At 38.4% G+C, this 22765-nt stretch overlaps 1 protein-coding gene across 1 annotated transcript in view; it reads left to right on the top strand.

Moving 5' to 3' along the window:
* LOC124616139 (myosin-VIIa-like) overlaps positions 1-22765 on the top strand; it is a 388269-nt gene that overhangs the window by 38398 nt on the left and 327106 nt on the right. The window contains exons 4-5 of the mRNA XM_047144413.1: positions 3530-3714; positions 19618-19739. Coding sequence (XP_047000369.1) covers positions 3530-3714; positions 19618-19739 — 307 coding nt within the window. The remainder of the gene's footprint in view (positions 1-3529; positions 3715-19617; positions 19740-22765) is intronic.

The raw sequence follows: 22765 nt of genomic DNA on the forward strand, positions 1-22765 counted from the left end.
GCTACCCTCCCTGTTTTCCTTTTCCTTTCCCTGTTGCTTCATAACCTGGGTTGTGAGTAACTAAATCCACTTTCCCTTCTTCCCTTTCTTTCCCCTCTCTCCTCCCTGATGAAGGAACATTTATTCCGAAAGCTAGGAACGTAAATTTTCGGTTCTGTTTTTTGTGTATCTATCGGCTGTACTGAGCTGAGATAAGTACTGGCCAGCCCCTCTATCTCTTTGTTAGTGTTTGTTACACATGTATTCAGCATCATGCCAGAGCATTTTACAAATACTACGGGTATTTTAAAGAAGTATAAGAGAAATTTAAAGCATCTTCCTGTGCTTCATTGGAGTACTTTCATTTTTGATTATAATATCATTCATAGTAGGACTGTACTATTATAATATTTCATAATTTTAAGTCAGTCTGTTGTATTGGACTTTAATGAAATTCACATCTTTGCCTTCTTTTCATATCCTAGAGACTAATATAAATGGGAGACATGGAATGTGATTTATATAATATATGTATTGTTTATATCTTTAGTCCCAGAAATTTCTAGACAGAGAATGTATATTTAAGCCAAGTAATATGGTGACAATATTAGAGAAATTAAGTTGCAGTAGGGCCCAAGTATGCACAAAATATGCAGAATAAATACTTATTACTTACTGCAGTCATCAAATGAAATATTTTTGTAGATGCTGAACATGGCGAATATTTAAACACAAGTTATGATTATCCACTTGTGAACGGATTCATTCCATGTACGTATGATATATCATACAAGTGACTCATGATACAATAATTAAATAAACTACAAGTACACGTTTTTGTGACTTGCTTTTCTAAGGCAACATAAGTACACAGCAATGTGAAATAAAAATCAGTAAGTTCATAATAAAATAAAATAATTGTCCTGGGCCACAATAAAATTAAAAGTATTCACACAACTTATTCGCTGTGTGCTCAAGATAAACTGAATGCAAACCAGTGGACATGTAATAATGTAAGTGTGGTGATATTGATATATGTGTTGTTGGACAATAGTTGGTTACATTAGATTAGATTTACTTCTCTTCCAGTTGATCCATAGTGAGGAGGTCCTCCAGGATGTAGGACATATCAGAAAAACAATACATGACAAATATTTACAACTAAAACAAATAAGCACACACACACACACACACACACACACACACACATATGGCTGACTAAGTGCATCAGTTTATAGACACTGAAGCATAACTGCACTCTACTAATTTCACTTACAGACATAGTCGATTTCCACAATGATAGGAGCAGACTGCTACATTATCTGGCAGTTTGTAAATACAGCATTATTGTCTAGGGATTGTCAATTAGCTCTAAACACAGTAATGACTAACTCTCAGAGAATAAGAGAAGGCTCATGGCCACCCAACTTAAATTGGCCAGCTAGCAGGTCCCACATGATCAATTGGCCAGAGATGCTGTGTTTTCTGTGTTGGGAGCTTTCTCACCCAATGTGGGTGTGATGGCGCTTGTCTTTAGGTATGAATCTTACAGTGATACATCCATCAGAGTAACAAGACCTATTTTTCTAAGACCTTTTTCTGCCTCACTGTTGCTTTACTTAGCTCTGGTAGAATGGGAATCTTTCCAACAGAAGAGTTAACTATGACATAAAAAGAGTAAGGGAAAGCAAGGACTGCCAAAATCTTCACATCAACTTGTGAAAATAATCCACATTGTTTATTGAAAATAAGGATTTTAACAAATTATTAACTTGTGGGTGTGAAGACTTTATATACATTCAGTTTGAAAATATGAAAACTTGTGTATGTGAAATGGAAAAGGCACTCATATTTAGCAGAATATGAGAGTAATACTAAATCTGAGTCTTCATAATTCACTCAGAAAGTATAAACACAAATGTGAAATCCTGGGTAAGAAGAAAAAAGAACCTTTTTTGGTGTAACTTACTGCACCTGTAAATCCTTCCTCTGTAATAAAACAACATATTTTATCTCATTTAGCTTTGAAACATGTGGGAGATTAGCAAAATGTGATGACATATTTCAGAAAGAATATCAGAGTGACTGCAGGGATGAACTAATCAGATAGATTATGGAGGCACACAGAGGAGCAGATGTAGGACCTTAAAGTGATCTGTAATAACAAGGTGGAAAAAATGGGAACTAATAAGTGGAAACAGAAACAAGAAAGATGCACAGAAAAATGACTAGCAATAGATCTAAAAATAGGATGTGATGGAATAAGGAAAAACAGATAGCTGAATAAAAATATATAATAATTTTACATAATTTGCATAAAGAATAACTGGAGAGGAAAGAATGAGATCAAAACTGAGAATGAGCTGTGACTGTTTAGGGACTAAAAAGACAAAGTAATTTCAGTATAGACTCAGTGCAGCTGACTAAGGAGAGTTCAAAGCACATTTTTGACTTAGTCTTCTCTCTGGATAATGCAGTTCATGGAATAACTGGGATGTGAGTCACATTTGGTGCCTAGAACTCCATCTTTGTATGACGTAGTCTGCCTTTGTCTGCAGATGTATAAAATCTTTTTGATAATTTTGCTTATGTCTTTCTTTTATGGTCAAGCTATCTGGGTACTGGAATTTGAAATTTATTTCTAACTAATGCTCTATTTTAAACATAGCTGCACAACAGCAATGATTTCACGTAATAAAGTTATAAACAGCCGACCAGTTGCAATGGATAAAGAAATTCTTTACCTAGGTTTCAACAAATATAAATTTGTCTTCTTCAGAAGGTAGCAATTTTACATTAGTAAGGACTAATGTACCATTGCCGTTTTTACAATTGTCAGCATAGATCCATGTATCAAAAATAAAATAGTCGGTTGTGAGCTCTGCAAGATCCATGAGCTATTTTATATTTACGTGACAAACCCTAATTCTAGGGCTATATTTTATTTTTGACACATGGATCTATGCTGACAATTGTAAAAACGGTGATGGTACATTAGTCCTTACTAATGTGAAATTGCTACCTTCTGAAGAAGACAAATTTATATTTGCCGAAACCTAGGTAAAGAATTTCTTTATCCATTGCAACTGGTCGGCTGTTTATAATTTTATAATGCTCTATTAATTAACTGAGACATTTGTTGTTTCCCTCCTCATTCTGAACCACCCCGTATTTATTCATATTTTGTTTAAATATATCCATACCAGTAGGATTTCTCATAGTTTTTAGGCTGACATTTTCCTTTAGCTTTTATGTGAATAAACAGATCAAGATGTTGCCACTAACTTGCCACCAATGAAGGCTCATAGTAGAGGCTAAAGGATGAGCACATGGGAATGCCGTACTTTTTAATCATTCAGTGAAGATTCCCTCTGATTTGCAGAAAAGAATAAAAAGCAACATTAACTTTTAGCTGGCTTTTCTGTTTTTGTGTCGTCCTCACTCCCACATTCATCTTGCTTTCCAAGTTTTTGTGCTTCATAGAGTGATGCATATGGTTTGTTTATTTTCTATGTTGTTTCTGAAACAGACGAAATTTTCTGTTTTTCAGACATACACTGGGTCAATTCTTGTGGCAGTCAACCCATACCAGCCACTACCAATATACACAGGAGATTATGTCAAGGAGTACAAGGGACAGAAAGTGGGCGATAAGCCACCCCATATATTTGCTATTGGTGACAGTAGCTATACTGACATGGCAAAATTTGGTCGAAACCAATGTATTGTAATCAGGTAAACTATTGCACTTTTATGTAATGAAGTATGAGAAATTTGTGTAGCTATGGAAAGATTCAAGAACATATTTATGAGTCTAGAGGAGAGGAGTCACTCAGTGTAGAAGAATTTGTAAGAGAAACTGGTTTCTTTGTGACTGAGGAAATACTTTGTAAAAGGTAGATGGTTAAACGGCTTTGTATGCTGCTGTTTTTGGCCTGCACATATATCCTCAACAGTGATTCTGGTCATTACCTGTGGTGGGGATATTCTGCTTTAATATTCTAATATGCCAATATAAAAGTAAATGTGTGTTGTACTTCACCTTTTACTCATTTTTTGTGGTTTTGATAATTGTCTAGCCTTCTTTTCCCTCTTCTTCTTTCATTCATTCATGTCAGTTGTTGTCTGACTTATACGGGTTGGACCACTTGGAAATGGGAACCCTTGGTACCCCCATTCCTGTGATGTAGGACACTGGGGTGTTGTGGTCAAGTTGTCCCCTGACCACTCTGCTGACATCATTTTTGCAGCGTGGCCATGCCTGTCTCCAAATGGCATGTGTGGGGAGCTATGGGATGGGATCTTCCAGGACTAAAGCAAGTGTGAAATCAAGAATCCTTTCTCAACAACCACATCTTTATTACTCAGTGTTTCCATACAGGAGTTCAATGACTGTGGTCTTGGAGCCAGCTGCAGCTAATGATCAATGAGTGGGTATGCTGTGCAGCAGATTAGTGGCTGGTGATGACAATGTCCTTTTTGAGACACTTGTGGTGAGAGGTCCACAGTGTAGATAGCTTAGATGGCTGGGCAGATGTAAACTGCCCATGGCCCAAGGCAGCTGGCAGTGGTGTGCAGATGCCCTGATTTGAACTCTCGGAGACTGGCTGGGTGGCTCACCTCTGGGCCAGCTGATAGCTCATAGACCAGTTGATGACAGGTTGTAGCTGCTAGGCCACACATTTGATTGATGATTGACTCAGGGACTGTGCTGGCTGAATGCAGCCTACCAATGGAAGTGCTACATCCATCTGAAATGTGAGTAATTAGATGTGACTTTTCAGGCTTTCCTGATGGAGCTGTTGCAAATACACTTCTCAGGTTTGTCACTGGATCACATAGTGCAAACCCCACAGTATTTTATGGAAGACTTTGAGGAAAATGCACTGCTGTCGGCAAGTGTCCAGTGTCCCTGCTTCTGATGGTATGTAGACAATACATTTGTGGTACGGCTCCATGGAATAGGGATATTACCTATGTCTCCCCAGCATTTTAACTGGCTCCATATGAATATACAGTTCACCATGGAAGTGGAGAAAGGTGGAATCTTACCATTCCTGCATGTCATGGTTATAAGAAAAGCTGATGGTACACTGGGACATAGTGTCTACTGCAAACCAACTCATACAGAATTGTATTTGCTGGCCACAAGCGGTCATCATCCTGCACAGTGCAGTAGTGTCTTATATTCTTTGGTACATAGGCACATGTGGTCTCAGATGCCGATAGTCTATCTGGTGAACTACATCATCTAAGAACAGTGTTCCAACAGAATGGTTATTGTGATAGACATACCATTTCAATTCAATTCAATTCAATTTATTGGTTGTAACATGTAATTTTACATGCATGTGCCAACAACTACAAAATTAATAGAGATGTATGAAGCTGATGAGGTGCTTTTTACAATAACAGCTTTTTAGTTTACTTTGTTTCTTATTACATTGTAATTCATGATAAATTCAGGTTATAAGAGAATTTTTGGATAAGCCACTGCTTGACTTGATTTGTAAAAGTATCCTGTGTCAATATCTTAACTTCATTTGGTAACAAGTTATTAAAAACAGCTCCTTTGGTGTAGGGGCGTTTTGCTGTTAAAGTTAATCTTCTGTTAACCATATGCCTTGTTTCATAGTTGTAAATATCCATGTTTCTTTTTGTGATCTTAGTGTCTATTTTTGCTAACATTATAGTTTCTAGTATATACATGGCGTAAACTGTGAGAATATTGTGTCTAATGAATAGGGGTTTGTAAGAAGTTCCTGGTCTTACTTTTGCTATGATCCTCAAGGCTTGCTCTGCAGTATGAAAACTCTTTTCATGTTAGTTTGGCATGTCCCATCCCACAGTGCTAATCCATAGGACAAGAAAGAATACACTAGTCCATAATATACAGTCCTTAGGGTTTCAGAATTAAGATATGGAGATAATCTTCTTAATACCTATAGACTATATGTTATTTTTTTACAGACATAATCAGCTTGCTGCTTCCATGAAAGTTGCTCATCTATGCATAAACCCAAGAATTTACAATATGTACAGGTTTTTGGTTGAATTTCATCAGTTGCAGTATTTTGTCTGTTTGGAACACTTGGTTAGTTTTTTCTATGTTTAATTTTAGGTTCTCTCTTTCAAAGTGAGCTCTTGCCTTTTCAATCAAGTTATGTATCTCTTCAACTAGGCTGAGCTCATTGTCTGCGAACCAGACACAAGATGTATTGTCTGCATACATAGTGATCAATTACTTATTGTCTAGAGAACTTGGGACATCATTTACATAGCATATGAATCGGACTGGACCTAAAATGGAGCCCTGAGAAATACTAAAATGTATAGTTCTTATACTTGACCTTCTCCTCTCCAGTATTTCTCTATTAGAGTACATAATCTCCGTGCACTGTTGTCTATCCTTTAAATATGTTTCTAGCAATTGCATATGAGTTTCCCAATGACACCACTCTTCACAATTTTTTATAAGAGCATGTCATGATGTACTCTATCAAAAGCCCATGAGAGGTCCAGAAATACTCCTGCTGTTTGGAATTTTTCATTTATTTTTTTCGAGTACATTATGGACAAATCGTACTGCTGCTGACGTGATACTTTGACCTCCTCTGAAACCATGCTGGATATCACTTAATGTGTCAGCATTGTTATAATATTCCAAGATTTTTTTAAAAATATTATTTTCTCTATCAGTTTGGTGAAAGTTGAGATTAGGGCAATGAGTCTGTAGTTCTGTACATGCTTTGTTTCCCCCTTTTTGTGTATTGGTTTCACTACAGAAAGTTTCAATTTATCAGGGAACACACCATCTTCAAGAACACTGTTTATTAGATGAACTAGTGGTTTCATTAGTTCATGTTTGCATTTCTTCAATAGATATGGAGAAATTTCATCTAATCCTGCTGATTTTTTGTTTCTGAGGTTATCAGTAAGTGAAGAATGTCATATGTGCTTAGGCCGGTATTACACTATCAAATTTATTTGTCAAAGATTTGATCAAAGATGTGATCAAATATTCCATCAAATATATTTGACAAAGATCTTTGACATAGTGCTAGAAGGTGTATTACACTGTCATCATATTTTTCGTCAAAGTTCAAGATGGCTGACAACAACTTGTTATTAACTGCAGCAGTTGCATGTGCCACAATTGCACTATGTGCACATGTGGAAGAGAAGCAGGAGAAAAAAAGGAAACATACCTGGGTGAAGCCATGGGTTTTACGATGACACGATAAAAGCATTCAACAAAACTTGTTACGTGAACTTATAGTGGAGGAGGTCAAGTCATACATCAATTACTTAAGAATGGATGAGCATACATTTCTGTATGTGCTCAGTGAAGTGTATCCTCATATCATAAAGCACAATATTTACTTAAAAACTGCTACATCTGCATAAGACAGGCTCACTGTAACACTCCGATTCCTTGCTACAGGAGAGGGTTAGGTTAGGTTAGGTTAGTTTAGGTTAGGTTAGGTTAGGTCAGGTCAGGTCAGGTCAGGTCAGGTCAGGTCAGGTCAGGTCAGGTCTCCAATCTTCTTAATCTATTTTTGTATTCAGGGTGCCTCACATTGTAAAGCACCTCATCAGCTTCATACATCTCTATTAATTTTGTAGTTGTTGGCACACACCAATTGTATTTACCGGCAATGTTTATAAAAACACTACAGACGACAGAACACTGCAGCGATGCTAGCGCTGCATGTGGTAACGTCTAACATGTCACACTGCAGTGAACAGAAGACAAATGACTTCTTTGATCAAATCTACAGCGAGGCCCTAGATTTGATCAAATATTGGACGACATTTGACAAAGTTCCCTATAACACCATCAAATATCTTTGACTAAGATTTTTGACAAAGATATTTGACAAAGAAATTTGATAGTGTAATACTGGCCTTACTGTGGGTAGTGTACTGCAGTTCTGTTTGTTACAGGACTCAAATTAGTGCTGTATATCATGTTTCATAGAGACATCATTTTTGACAGTATCTATGAATTAATTATTAAAAATATTGCTGACTAGAAGAGAATCAGAGATATCTTCATTACTCACAGTTAATTGTACAGTATTAATTTTAGTTTGTGTTTCATTGTGATTTTGTCTATGAAATGTTATCTGAACCTCATATCTGTTGGCTGATTCTGTCTGATTTTAATCTCCTGACTTCTTTGCGGTACTTATGTTTGTACTGCTTGTAGAGTTCTTTATGTAACTCTGAGTTAATCAGTCTGTGTAAGCTATACATGTTTTCCATTTTTTATTTCTGATCTGTTGTTTTAAAATCTAATATTGCATTCCATTCTACGCAAATTCAGAGCAGGGATGAAAATGAAGATGCAGAAGCACTCACTGCAACAGCATTCTTGCTCTATTCTGGTGGCATGTCATCAAGAATAGAAAGCATCCTCAAGAGACATGACATCAAATGTGTTTTTTCGCCACCAGCAAAATTGAGGAATTTATTTGTTTAGTCAAAGATGATCTTGGCCTTAGGAAATGTTGTGTGTATAAGATCCCATGCCATTGTGGGAAATCTTATACTGGGCAGACATTCCAAACATTGTGTTGAACACCATTGTCATACACACCTTGGGCAACCTGATAAATCAGCAGTAGTGGTGCATTGCCTGGACACAGGGCATCACATGTTTTATGGGAAGACAGAAGTTTTGTCCTCAGCATCATCTTTCTGGGACTGTGCTCTTTAGGAGACCATACATATCCATATGGCATACACTGCTGCCTCGAGTCCAGCACTGGCTGTCATTAAATTAAAACAGAAGAACTTCTGACTCATGGTTTGATGCAGTGCATTGCTGAGGTTTAATTCGGCTTTTAATCACAGGAGGGTCCGGCAGCACAGTCTTTGTCCACAGCACATGCATGGAAGGCCTTTCCGCAGCTCCTGGCAGGGAGTACTATGAGTGCTGCTTTCTGCCAACTCTGAGCATCTTTCTGTGCACTTGTATTGCCCACTCATTGTCCGATAAATTTTGATACCATCATGTGATTATCATCAGTCGCTTCTTGTAGCAGTTACAAATGCATCTACCACCACCTGAAGATGTAAAGCAGTTGTGTCAATGAAATATTGTAGGATTTGCACAATATGATCTGGTGGCAAATCCGATAAGAGTATTTGTGGGAGTATTTACATTCACTCCAGCTGGGTGTTTTATGGTGAGAGCAGAATCTCATCACATAGCTAGCTGTGGAACTGCTGCTACAGCATGCAGCAGTCTAATCCACTGCTCATGATGGAATACTTCATTGCAGAATGCTACAGCAGTGTTGTGCAGCCTCCAGCTTTGGAGTTATGTAGGTTGCTGGCCTGCACACCCCTTGGCTGGTTTCAATGGACTGCCTGAGGCTGATGCCACATTTCCTCTCCCCTTGGAGAATTCAGTCCTCTGAGTTGTGGGCTGCTGTTGAACTTGTGAACTACTAAAATAATGTGTCTAAATTTATTTTCCCCTGCTTATATGGTGCATTTCTGTTCCAACCATTACTTACACTTTACTAATTTTCTATTCTCCTTCCCAAAACACTCCTTCATACGGTTTATTGTGACTGGTACACCCCTGATATTTCATCACTTTGTTCAAAATGTACACTTGATTCATCAGGCTGATAGGCAATGGAAGGGAGACTGGCTGGTTTAATGTCTCTCTGCAATGATAGTCATAAGCTGTACAAGGGACGACCATGGACTGTGAGATTGGGTGGGTTAATGGCTCTCTGCCAATCATAGAAATAGGTTGTACAAGGGAAAATCATGACTGAGAAAGTTGCTGAGGACCAAATTCCCATTACCATGAGTCAGTTCTGGTACCTGCTGCAGTGTTCACCTGCTTAGCTGGGTGGTTCCATGCTTGCCTCCCATGAAAGTGGACCTGGTTTCGATTCCCAGCAGGATTAGAGATTTTCTCCTCTCGTGGACTGGGTGTTGTGTTGTCCTCTTCATCATTTCATCCCCGTCACTGGCACGCAAATCTCCCAATGTGGCATCGAATGAAATAAGACTTGCACTTGGCGGCTGAACTTCCCCGAATGGGGCCTCCTGGCCAATGATGCCATACGCTCATTTCATTTCACCTGCTACAGTATTGTTGAATATCCTGGAACAACTCTTCTGCACTGATGTGCCCATTCTGTCCTGCTGAGAGTTTGTCGAAGGGGCTAAATATGGTGGAATTAAAGGCATTATTTAGGTAGATTAGGTTCTTTGCTGACACTGTTTTGAAAGGGTTGTTGGGAAGATTCAGCAGAGGGCAAATTGGTTTCAGAGCTGTAGTCCCTGTTATTGTCACTGTAGGCTGGAACGATCACTCACTTCGTTTCCTGTTTAGCAGTATCCTACTGTTCGATAACTCCGATTGCCCAATTCCCCTTGCTTATAGTAGGTGGGGGTAGCTACAACTGAACCATCTGCTGAGCACTCCTGAGGACCCTGATTCCTGAAAATATAGGTAGGTTGTAGGGATGTCTAGTGAACATCTTCCTGAGTCTGTTCTCTTGAGAAATAGCTCCATTTCTCATGTCCCAATGACAGCTTGGACTACTATAGAGGGGCATATCATAATCTGTTCCCTCTGGCATTGGCACAGCTCTTCTGCTGCCATCAGCATGTCGCTCTTCTTATCCAATGCAATTATCAGAGTCTCCTTTGTTCTAATATGTACATATTTCCCTAAAGTTCGAATTCATGGAATACAGGCATACTTCATGGCATTTATATCTCTTGTTAGTATCTTTAGCTTTCTCTCTTTTCTGTCACCTAGCTCTTGATCATATACCAAGGTACGCATAGACTGCCTGTGAATGTCTTGCTCACTTTCTCATGCCACTTTTTTTTATCCCTTCCTCGTTTTTTTTGGGACCAACACTGATAATGGTGGTAAAGCTATCAGGTAGATCTGGAAGGACTGAATGTGCCCCCAATGTGGATGACTTTTGTTCATGAAGGAGATCATAATTTTGTATTTCCCAGCAAGGTCTTCTAGACCTTGATAACTAGCATAAAATTTTTAGTTTTTTCCTGTAGGGTGTCGGGGCTCATCAGTATCACTCACTAGCCTATGAGGTATGAAGGAAACAATATTATGAAAAGGATAGTTGCTGCTCACCATTTTGTGTGTGTGTGTGTGTGTGTGTTGTCTATTTTCAATGAAGGTCTTGTTGGTCAAAAGCTCACTTTCCAATAGTCTTTTTGTTGTGCGTATCTGCGACTCAGCATCTCCACTACATGATGAGTAGCAACTACCCTTTTCATAATTTTGTTACATTCCACAGTATGTAGGGAATTTGGACATTCCATTGACTCAGTCATTCCTCCATATTTGCTTTTTGCACTTGGCACCATACTGTCTATAAGATTTTCACAAATTTCTGCACTCTGGTTTTCATAATGTGAAATGGGTGTGGCAGATTCCATCCATACATTAACCTTGTATGGTGATAGACCCAACTCTTATGAATTTTTGACATGTATGCACCAACTATGTAATGTAACAGCATATCCCAATCATTATAATGGCTGGTGAAATAGTGACTCAGCACTTCCGTATCATTGGTTAATCTGTTCCATTCTGCCATTTGCTTGCAGGTTTAACAAGCATGCTCTTAATTTAGGAATTCATAATAAATGATAAAGTTACTTTATCAGCTGTGACAAGAAGTTAATAGCTTGTTCTATAATCAACATCTCTGCAGTAGATACCAAAATTTAACAAATAATTACTAACCATGGCTCATGCCAATGTGTCATCTTGTTGATACAGAATGCTATCATTTCTATGTTGTGCCTGCCCAAAAGCACTTAAGATTTCCAAACCAGTTATATCCAGTGGTTTGTTGGCCTTCAGTAGTCTTAGAAAACAGAACACACTAATGACTAAATTCAGCTCTGTCTCTCTCTCTCTTTTTTTTTTTTTTTTTTTTTTTTTCCCCCCCGAGGTACACAGTTCTTTACGTACTGTTCTACACCCTGCTTACATGTTCACTGTCAGTATTGTTTCTCTACATAGTGTTCTGCTGTTCTACAACCTCTATGCCCTGCTAACACATGATCATGCACCTGCTTTAAAACTTCATTTTGCAATGCAGCTGGTAATGCAGAATGAGGCCCAACTTTTGTTTGTTTACATAACACACCATTGTGCACAAAGAATCAAGGTTGCATTGCAAACAGCTTGCAATCTTTGTAAGCAGCTTGCACCTCTGCCACTCCACAATGGTGAAACATACTTGTTGTATTGCACAGTCTTTCCGACTCAGCCCATCTGCATTTCCACGTGATTTGCCAGATCAATGAATTGCCTAAAAATCAAATTAATGAGATTTACCACCCAGTGTGTTAACTGGCTCAAACAATCTTTCAGACCCAATAGCCACTTCAGTGATGCATGATCCATTACGCCTTTAAATTTTCTGTCTTAAAGATAACATCAGAAATATATCATTCTATATATAAGACGTACTATTTTTTTCTCCACCACAGGGTAGTTATTTTCCACTCTGCTCATTCATTGTGAGGCATAAGCAACTGTATGCTCTGCCCCACCCAAATCCTGTCTTAACTTGATTGCTCAAGTCACATTACAGCACAAATTTCTTTCCATGATTGTCAGTTCAGAATGAATCTTCTCTCTGCAGTGGTATGTGCACTGATCTGAAACTTCCTGGTGGATTAAAACTGTGTGCAGCCAGGACTCAAACCTGGGACCTTTGCCCAACACAGTAAAGTGCTCTGCTGACTGATCTACCCAAGCTTGACTCACAACCTGCCCTCACAACTTTTCTTCCACCAGTTGGTCCTTTTATTAACAGTTAGTTCAACCAAAGGGGCACATCTTTGTGCTTTGCTGAGCAGTGAAACTTTGATCCTTTCTTCAATAGATGAGTGATTTCACTACATACTTCCAATGATAATTTGCTAGAGCCAAGAAAGACCACAACTCTTTTTCTCTACATTGTACCAAAACAATGTGCACAGCTTTTATTATCCTGGGCTCTCCAATGAGACTAAGTACATGTCCTAAATACTGTACCTCTTCCAGTGGAAAGTGACACTTTCTATACTGAGTGTTAGGTGTGTCATGCATAATCACTTAAAGACTTTCCTTAGCAACAATACATGCTCTTCCATGTTCTTCCCAAAGACAGTTACATCATCTAAATATGCCATAAATTGCCTGGGTTTCAATTCCCCAAAACTGCTTCTAAGAGGTACTGAAATGCCACCAGGGCATTTTTTTAACCAATTGGCATATGCTGATATTGATAATGTCCTGGTGGGACTGTAAATGCTGTCTTTGGGTGATTCTCTGTAGCTATGCTGTTATTTCTATCTGATGATAAGTGCTCCACAGAACCATGGTAGGAAAAGATCTACAATGCCCAAGATTATCCAAATTTTCCATTATAGACATATCAAAAAACGTTTTGCATCATCCCAGTTTCCAGAACTCTTGAAGACAGACGTTGTCTGTGGATATTGTATCATAGACACAGACCCTTTCACTGTTCAGAGATGTCACTAAACCTGCCCAAAGATGTAAACAACCATGCATGAGCAGTGCCTATTAGATGGAGGGGTCCGACAGCCAATCAGTTCCTGTCATTCCACCAGGAAGGAGGTACACAACTCGTGTTGTCTGTAGTTCAACCATGCCTAGATGGTCAATACCGTGGTTGAATTGAATCCACTTTGTGCCAGGAAGGGCTCTCAACGAGGGAAATGTCCAGGTATCTCGGAGTGAACCAAAGCCATGTTGTTCGGACATGGAGGAGATGCAGAGAGACAGTAACTGTCAGTGACATGCCTCACTCAGGCCGCCCAAGGGCTACTACTACAGTGGATGACCACTACCTACATATTATGGCTTGGAGGAACCCTGACACCAACACCACCAAGTTGACTAATGCCTTTTGTGCAGCCACAGGACGTTGTGTTAGGATTCAAACTGCGTGACTTCACTCCTGACATCCATGGCGAGCTCCATCTTCGCAACCATGCCACCATGCAGCATGGTACAGATGGGCCCAACAACATTCCGAATGGACTGCTCGGGATTGGCATCATGTTTTCCTAACTGTTGAGTGTCGCATATGCCTTCAACCAGACAATCGTCGGAGACGTGTTTGGATGCAACCCAGTCAGTCTGAAAGCCTTAGACACACTGTCCAGTGAGTGCAGCAAGGTGGATGTTCCCTGCTGTTTTGGGGTGGCATTATGTGGGGCCGACGTACGCCTCTGGTGGTAATGGAAGGAGCTGTAATGGCTGTATGATATGTGACTGCCATCCTCCGACTGAAAGTGCAACCATATTGGTAGCAGACTGGCAAGGCATTCATCTTCATGGATGACTATTCACGCCCCCATCATGCACATCTTGTGAATGACATCCTGCAGGATAATGACATCACTTGACTAGAGTGGCCAACATGATCTCCAATCATGAACCCTATCGATCATGCCTGAGATAGATTGAAAAGGGCTGTTTATGGATGACGTGACCCACCAACCACTCAGAGGGATCTACACCAAATTGCCATTGAGGAGTGGGACACTCCGGACCAACAGTGCCTTGATGAACTTGTGGATAGTATGCCACGATGAATACAGGTATGCATCAATGCAAGAGGATGTGCTATGGGGTATTAGAGGTACCAGTGTGTACAGCAATCTGGACCACCACCTCTGAAGGTCTTGCTGTTTGGTGGTACAACATGCAATGTATGGTTTTCATGAGAAATGAAAAGGGTGGAAATGATGTTTATGTTGATCTCCATTCCAATTTTCTGTACAGGTCCCAGAACTCTCGGAACCATGGTGATGCAAAACTTTTTTTGATGTGTGGATTTGGAACTGGAGAAGAAGCTGTAACTGTATGCTTGTTAAGGTACCAATAATCACAACAAAAACAATATGCCTTCATTCTATCTACACTTTTCTTCATGATGGTCACACGAGACTCCCCAAGGATTGGCACTTTCATTGATAATACATCTCATAAGTGTTGGTTACTAAATTATTCCCTTACTGGTTGCAGGTGAAATGGTGGCAAAGACACATGATGATTCAGCAGATTCTCATATTCTAACAATAACTGCTCCATTACTATCATCTCTGCTCCTTCCATGTCTACTATCTTCTCCCGTAATGCGGCTAAACTAGCAGCCTGCTTAAGCTTAAGGTCTGAATTTGCTCTATCTAAATCACCTCCCTCCAAAATCTTAAAACTGGCAACCATCAGTGCTTGGACAATTCCATGTTCGTACTCTAAAATTATCTGTCCCACCCAACAGGCACTACCTGCATATAGTCAACTCCTTTATGTGTAGAACACTACTGCATATGAAACATTATACTTGATCCAGTTCATCAGTTTGCTGTAGTGGCACCACTACACATAATACATTTACCGTCAGATAAGTCCCTATACTTATCAACTGTGGTTTTCCTGACCTTACAGTACATGTTTGTGCAAAATGACCCTTTGTGGCCATGTGTGCAGTCTAATTTGTTCCCCTTACTCTAGGGATGAACCTTGCAACAATGTGATCCTGTCAGCAATTTCCCCCAAATGGAACAATGTCCCTTCAAGTTGTACCATGCACCGAGCAGTGTCAATTTTAGCATGATTTTTTTCTTTAAAAAAAAAAAAAAAGGAAAAAAAAAAAAACACCCTAACGAACTAACCCTAACAGTAGGCAGCAACCATTTTCTACATGAGGCCAATCCAAAATCTCCACACTGCTGAGCCCAGGGAATGCACCACATTTCCACCCACTCCACTTAACTTACATCATAATGGGTCTAACTTTCTTTTAAACCTCCTGAGGACACCTACCTGTGTCCAATAAAATCTTGTGCTTCCTTTCATACATTAAGCTATGTAAACAAAATTCTGCTAGTGCACTCATTTTGGCTGTGTTTATATTCACAGGAATGGCATGTGGCTGCTCTGAGCTGTCATTGTTGTTTAACAGAGTTGTTTAACATCCTGTGTCCATGTATCATGTCCCCTGTTAGGCTTTCATCTGCAATCCCACCTGGTTCCCCTATTTACCCCCATGTATACACTGTGGTTCATGGTATACATTACATATGTGGCTCATTCATCCACACCTGTAACATTTAACACATGTGGTGAAAATTCATTTTCTATCCCAAAACCTAGTCAGTGGATCTATCTTCTCTAAGGCCATTACAGTCACTATGGCTTCAGCTGAGTTCTTAGAGATCTCTGCCCATACTTTTCTTGACACAGAAATGTATCCAGTGCCCTCTGTTGTGCCTCTTGCAGAAGGACATTGTTAGTATCATTGTTTTCTGTCAAATTGTGTGTATTGACATTCACCTTTTGAGTCCTGTCTCCAAAGTTTTCAATGGACTTCCCTGGTTTTTGTGACACATTATTCAGCCATTCCCTATAATACTTAGAACTATTTTTTTCTCCTTTATTACTGTACCTTGCTTGCTTTCAGAATTTCAACTATTTTTGCACTTCTTAGCTCCTCATGATACATTCTGTACCTTTTTGCATTATCCACATAACATAATTTGGCCAAATGCAAAATCTGTTCCTGCAACCAACATCCCAGCTTATCAGCTGTCAACAGCTTTTCTAAGTACACTTTCTCTTTCCTTACTCAAAAGAGGAGAGATTGGGTCATTGGTACTAGCGTCTAGGATGGATACTGACTTACTAGATGAGAACTGATCCCTTATACCCTCTACTGGCTCTTGTGACACCAAATGTAGCTATCACATTATGCTCTGATCATTATGCTGATACCATTGTTTCAATTGGTGAAACCAATGTTGCAGGATGGTCACTTCTGCCTCCAAAGTGCTTGTGTGTGTGCCTGTGGGAGCAGGGGGACTAAGGAATAAGCTCGCCAGTACCATGGCATGTGGGGAGGCATGAATGCTTACTCAACAATAACATTCTTTATTATGTGATGCTTTCATACAAGAGGTCAGTGAGAACAGTCCAGGAGTTGGCTGTGGCTAGCAGGCAGTTAATTAATATGCTAAGGCAGCAGAATGCAGAGGCAGCATAACAGCAGCTGGCAACAATGGTGGCCTTGCTGACACAAGTTTGGGGTCAGCTCCTTGGTACTGTGAACTTTATGGCTGGATTAATATAAAATGTACACAGTCCAAGGCGGCTGCCTCAGATGTGCAAATGCCCTGACTTGAAAACAGGATCCTCGGAGACTAGATAGAATGTGAGGAGATGGCACGACTAGGTGGCGTCATCTCGGCAAATCCAGTTCAAAGCCTGGAAACCATCAGGGCTAGCTGAAGGCTCATAGACAAGTGGCTTTGCCCAGTTGATGACACCGTAACTGATGGGCCACATATTGAGCTGACGACAGGTATATTTATACTGCAGTGACTGAATGCACAGCAGCAAAGGAATACTGCTGTGGCTGAGTTGGAAGTGTATATACTCAATCCAGCTTGGGATGTTATGAAAGGAGATTATATCCCATCATGCAGTCAGCTATGGAAATTCTGCTTGGTTCCAGAGCATGTAGTGATTCGTTCATGCCAAAATGCAGAATGCTATTTGAGCTTTATTGCAGCAGCAGCCTGCAGAATTAGGTAGGTAGTTGGCCTGCATATGCCATGAATGGTTGCTGAGGCTTATGCTGCAACAATTATGTGTGACTAACAAAGCAACTGGTAGTTTTTTGCTCTATAAACAGTATACTACAATCATTGAAATCAGGAATCAAGTGATGACATTCTCCTTTCTAGTCACCCAGACTGCATGACATGAATATATACACCTGTTGGCACTGCCTTGATTTACTGCTTCTTACTTTTCTATTAGCAGCCATGTGCAACAAATTCAACAAAAAAGTCTTTCGCTTTCTTAAAAGATCCTGAAGGAGCCAGAAACTAATGATCCTGCTTAAGAGACATTTGATAGACATGAGGAAAACCATTTGTAAAGCTGAGTTCCCATATGCCACTAAAATAAGACCACAGAAAGTAGCATGATGACTCAAACTGTGTGATGCCATGGACTGGTGTGGCATCTTGTTTTTCAATAAGGCATCAGCCGAAATTGCATAAATGGATGTGAATGTCATCACCTGGGCTACAGCAGTAATGCTGCTTTACAACCTAAGAAAAAGGAATAGAAAACAGAAGTGTTCAAAAGTGAATGATGTGCAATACAACTGGGTATTGAATACGCTGAAGTACATGAAGATTCAGTATACAAATTACAAGTGTCATCATTTATGGAAGTTAAAAACTAGAAATTCACTCATTCATTCTGTCATTAAGTGCCCACTAATAACAGAAACTTACACTAAATATGTAGAGTCTGGCTTTTATAACCAGATGATGCTATCATTATTATCATCTGAATTAGCTAATTGTACTGAATGAGAGGTTTAATTACATGTAGCTTTTTCATTTTCTCCATTTTAGGAATGAAATGAGCTACTGGAAAACTAAGTCTCTGCTATTAATTAGTCAATTATGTATTTTTATCTACAAAGTAATTTAGGTACAAACAAGAAATGTATGGATTAGATGATATGAATGTTGTTTGGATTCAGTACACAGATTTGTTATTGAATGCTCATAAGATGAATGATAAAACCAAATGTAACTGACAGCAAGTTTGTAAATAGAATATAGATATGGAATATCATGCTTCTGTTAATATACACACTATTATTTTGTTGTTGTGACTCATGGGATGTTATGATGCAGCATGAAGTAATCATGTCTTTATATAATGTTTAGAATCACAGTAACAACAAATTAACTGTAACCAAAAAACCTTTCATGATGAATTTCTTGTATTAGATGTGTGTATGTGTAACTCACACAAATTATCTCACTTTTATTTTAAAAATGTTCTAATACATTTGAAAGAAGTATAGTGACAAAAGCTTTACTGAAAGTAAAATTTGTTGTGCATGTAACTTTACAAAAGACACTGCTTCAAACTGAGTCTCAATCTGTTTTCAATGAATCATAATTTTACCTGTCTGTTGTGATACCTGACAAATATCTAAACAGGTTTTTGGCAGTCCATTAAACGAGGAAGGCAAATGGCATCAAAAAGTTATAACAACTTTAACTTTTAGTGGTGTGACTGTAATTTAGATGTTTCCACAAGCACCTTTGATGACACTACTTGAGTGACATCGCTTTGATTGCTTGTGGAAACTCAGATTAAGGGCAAAGATTATTCACTTAAGTTAAATCAGTCTACTTGTGGTAGGTGCAGATGGAAGCTAATGTAAGCATTGGCTGCAGTTATTGTTTTGCCCGTAGTTTGGCAGCTCATTGAGATATGTGTGTGTGAAGAATACTAATCATGATTCTGTTTCCAGATTACTAATTGGTTGAAAAGTAACAGTTGACTGTCAGAAATATATTGTGTTAAGTATTTCAGATAGTTTAGTTAATTCAAAATATGTTGTCTTTATCTCTAAATAAACACACTAAAACCAAATTTCAGGTGACGAATTAAAAAAAGTTTCATTTTTCAGTTTTAGCATTTGTAGACAATAGTATTTCCTGTGTTTGCTCTGTACATTCCTGTGGCTCTACATTTATCTCACTTCTTCATTTTCCTTGCAGTGGTGAAAGTGGTGCTGGCAAGACAGAGAGCACAAAATTAATTCTTCAATATCTAGCTGCTATAAGTGGCAAACATTCCTGGATTGAACAGCAAATCTTGGAAGCAAACCCAGTGTTGGAAGGTAAGCAAATTCTAGAAAAAAAGTTGTTTATAGCTTTTGTATAACAGTATATTTCTGTACATTCATACACTTTATTAAAGATAAGTAATTGTTTATCGGGATTTCAGTAGCAGAATATTGCTTTACTGCAAAGTATTTCTGTTTGTTGCATAAGATGATGTTGTAATGTGTTTTCTTGCAGTTATACTCCACAGTTGTGTTGTGTTATCTCACTTAATATGCTTCTGTAAGAAGTTTCAATAATTAAAAGCAGTGCTATATGTGTAATGCATCATCTTCTGCTTCATTATATACTGGAAAGTGAGGCGGTACACTTAGGTGCTGAACTCGTATTCAGTAGGAGCAATCTTCAAATCCTCATCCAGTTATCCAGGTTTAGGTTCTTTGTGGTTTCCTTAAATTGCTTCAAGAAATGCTGAGGTTGTTCCTTTTGGTAGGTCATAGATGTTAAATTCCAACCTGTGATCTTTTTACATACATACAACATTAATACTTGTTACAGTTACTATTTCATATCTGAAAATTCATTTATTTAGTAGAAGGAGTTGTCATTCAGAAATTCTTTTAATTTGTTTTTAAATGTTGGTTGGCTATTTGTCAGACTTTTAATGCTATTTGGTGAATACCAAAGATTTTTGTGGCAGTATCATTCACCCCTTTCTCTGCCAAAGCCAGCTTTAACTCAGAATAGTGAAGATCAACCTTTCCTCACCGTCAGGTGGCTTGTGGAGTATGGATGTAGATGTAGATGTTATAGCTATGGACTTCACTGTTATTTTTGCATTGAGATGGGTTATTAATAACAAATTTTATAGGTGAATATACGTATTGTGAAGGTACTGCAAATATCTTGAGTTCCTTAAATAAATGTCTGCAAGGTGATATTGGGTGGGCTCCAGCTATTATTCTGATTACATGCTTTTGTGCAATGAATACTTTTTCTCTTAAGGATGAATTACCCCAAAATATGATGCCATGTGAAAATAATGAATGGAAATAGGTACAGTAGGCTAATTAACTGATATGCTTATCACCAAAATTTGCAATAACCCTAATAGCATAAGTAGCTGAACCTAACCGTTTCAGTAGATCATCAATGTGTTTCTTCCAATTTAATTTCTCATCAGTACACACATCCAGTAATGTTGAATATGCTGCCTTGACAACAGACTTCTGTTCCTAGTCTATATTTATCAATGGTGTTATGCGATTTACTATACAGACTTGTATATACTGTGTTTTCTCAAAATTTAGTGACGGTCAATTTGCAGAGAACCTCTTAATATTTTTCTGAAATTCATTATTTACAATTTCCTCAACTGATTCTTGTTTGTTGGGTGTGATTACTATACTTGTATCATCAGCAAAAAGAACTAGTTTTGCATCTTCATGAATATAGAGTGGCAAGTCATTAATATACTGTATATTAAGAACAATAAGGGACCCAAGACTGAGTCTTGTGGGACACCATACTAGATACCTCCCCAATTAGAGGACTCTGCTAATTTTTGCAGACTATCTGTACTGTTAATTTCAACCTTCTGCATTCTTCAAGTTAAATATGAATTAAACCATTTGTTCACTGTCCCACTCATACCACAATACTTAAATTTTCATGATTCACATAATCAAAAGCCTTTTAGAGATCACAAAACATCCCAATGGGTGATGTTTGGTTATTCAAAGCATTTAATATTTGGTCAGTTAAAGCATATACAGCATTTTCTGTTGAAAAGCCTTTCTGAAAACTAAATTGACATTTTGTTAGTACTTTATTTTTACAAATATGTGATGCCACTCTTGAATACGTTACTTTTTCAAGAATTTTGGATAAAGCTGTCAGAAGTGAAATTGGGCAGTAGTTGTTAGCATCAGACCTATCCCCTTTTTTATGAAATGGTTTAACAATAGCATATTTCAGTCTGTTTGGAAAAATGCCCCGTTTCAGTGAGCTACTACATATGTGGCTGAGAATCCTACTTATCTGTTTGGAAGAAGCTTTTAGCACTCTGTTGGAAATGCCATCAATTCCATGTGAACTTTAACTTTTGAGTGACTTTATTATTTTCCTAGTTTCAGTAGGAGAGGTGGGTTGAAGTTCAGTTTTAACAAACTGCATAGGTATTGCCTCTTCCATATACTGTCTTGCATTTTCTAATGAATAGTTGGTCCCCATTTTCTCTACAACACTTACAAAATGATTATTAAATTTTTCTACTTCTGACTTATTGTTAACAAAGTTTTCATTGAGTCTGATAGAAATACAGTCTTCCTGTGCTCTCAGTTGCCCTGGTTCCCTTTTAACGATATTCCAAATTGTTTTGATTTTATTATCAGATGTGCTAATCTCAGACATAATGCACATACTTCTGGAATTTTTAATAACTTTTCTTAATACAGTGCAGTAGTTTTTATAATGTTTCACTGTTTCTCGATCATTACTCCTCCTAGGTATAAGATACATTTCCCTTTTCTGTTTACAAGATATTTTTAGCCATGTAGTAACCCATGGCTTTTCATTTACATTACTCTTCTTTTCAAAGAAGATTTTGTAGCTATTGCTAGTACAGAGTGTGCATGTTACAAAACAGACGCATGGTGTATGATGTATTCTGATCAGAAAGACTCAGAGGATTTTTTATGGGGTCTTCAATTTGCTGACTTTCTATGTTCCACTCTTGTTGTTGTAGCTGTTATTTCTCCTACCAGCTGCCAGTATTGGAAAAAACTCCACATGGATGCACTGTTTCTTGCCCTGAAAAATTCCCCCTTGTAAAATTCATGTATATGGAATCCTCTCTCTTGCTCATTCATTAAATATGTTTTGTGTTTCTGTATGTCACTCATAGCAAAAGGTAAAACAGTGAACATCATTATATGTGCATTAACACTAAAAGCAATGCCAAATGTCAGCCCACATGTCTAAGTACCCACCACTGAGAGATGTGGCAAAATGATGCTGTGGGCTGCCGCATTTTATGATACAGTCCCTCTCACTTTTGCACATCTTCTCAACTCCTACTGTG

Source organism: Schistocerca americana, chromosome 5 (assembly GCF_021461395.2).
Source record: "Schistocerca americana isolate TAMUIC-IGC-003095 chromosome 5, iqSchAmer2.1, whole genome shotgun sequence".
Taxonomy (NCBI): domain Eukaryota; kingdom Metazoa; phylum Arthropoda; class Insecta; order Orthoptera; family Acrididae; genus Schistocerca; species Schistocerca americana.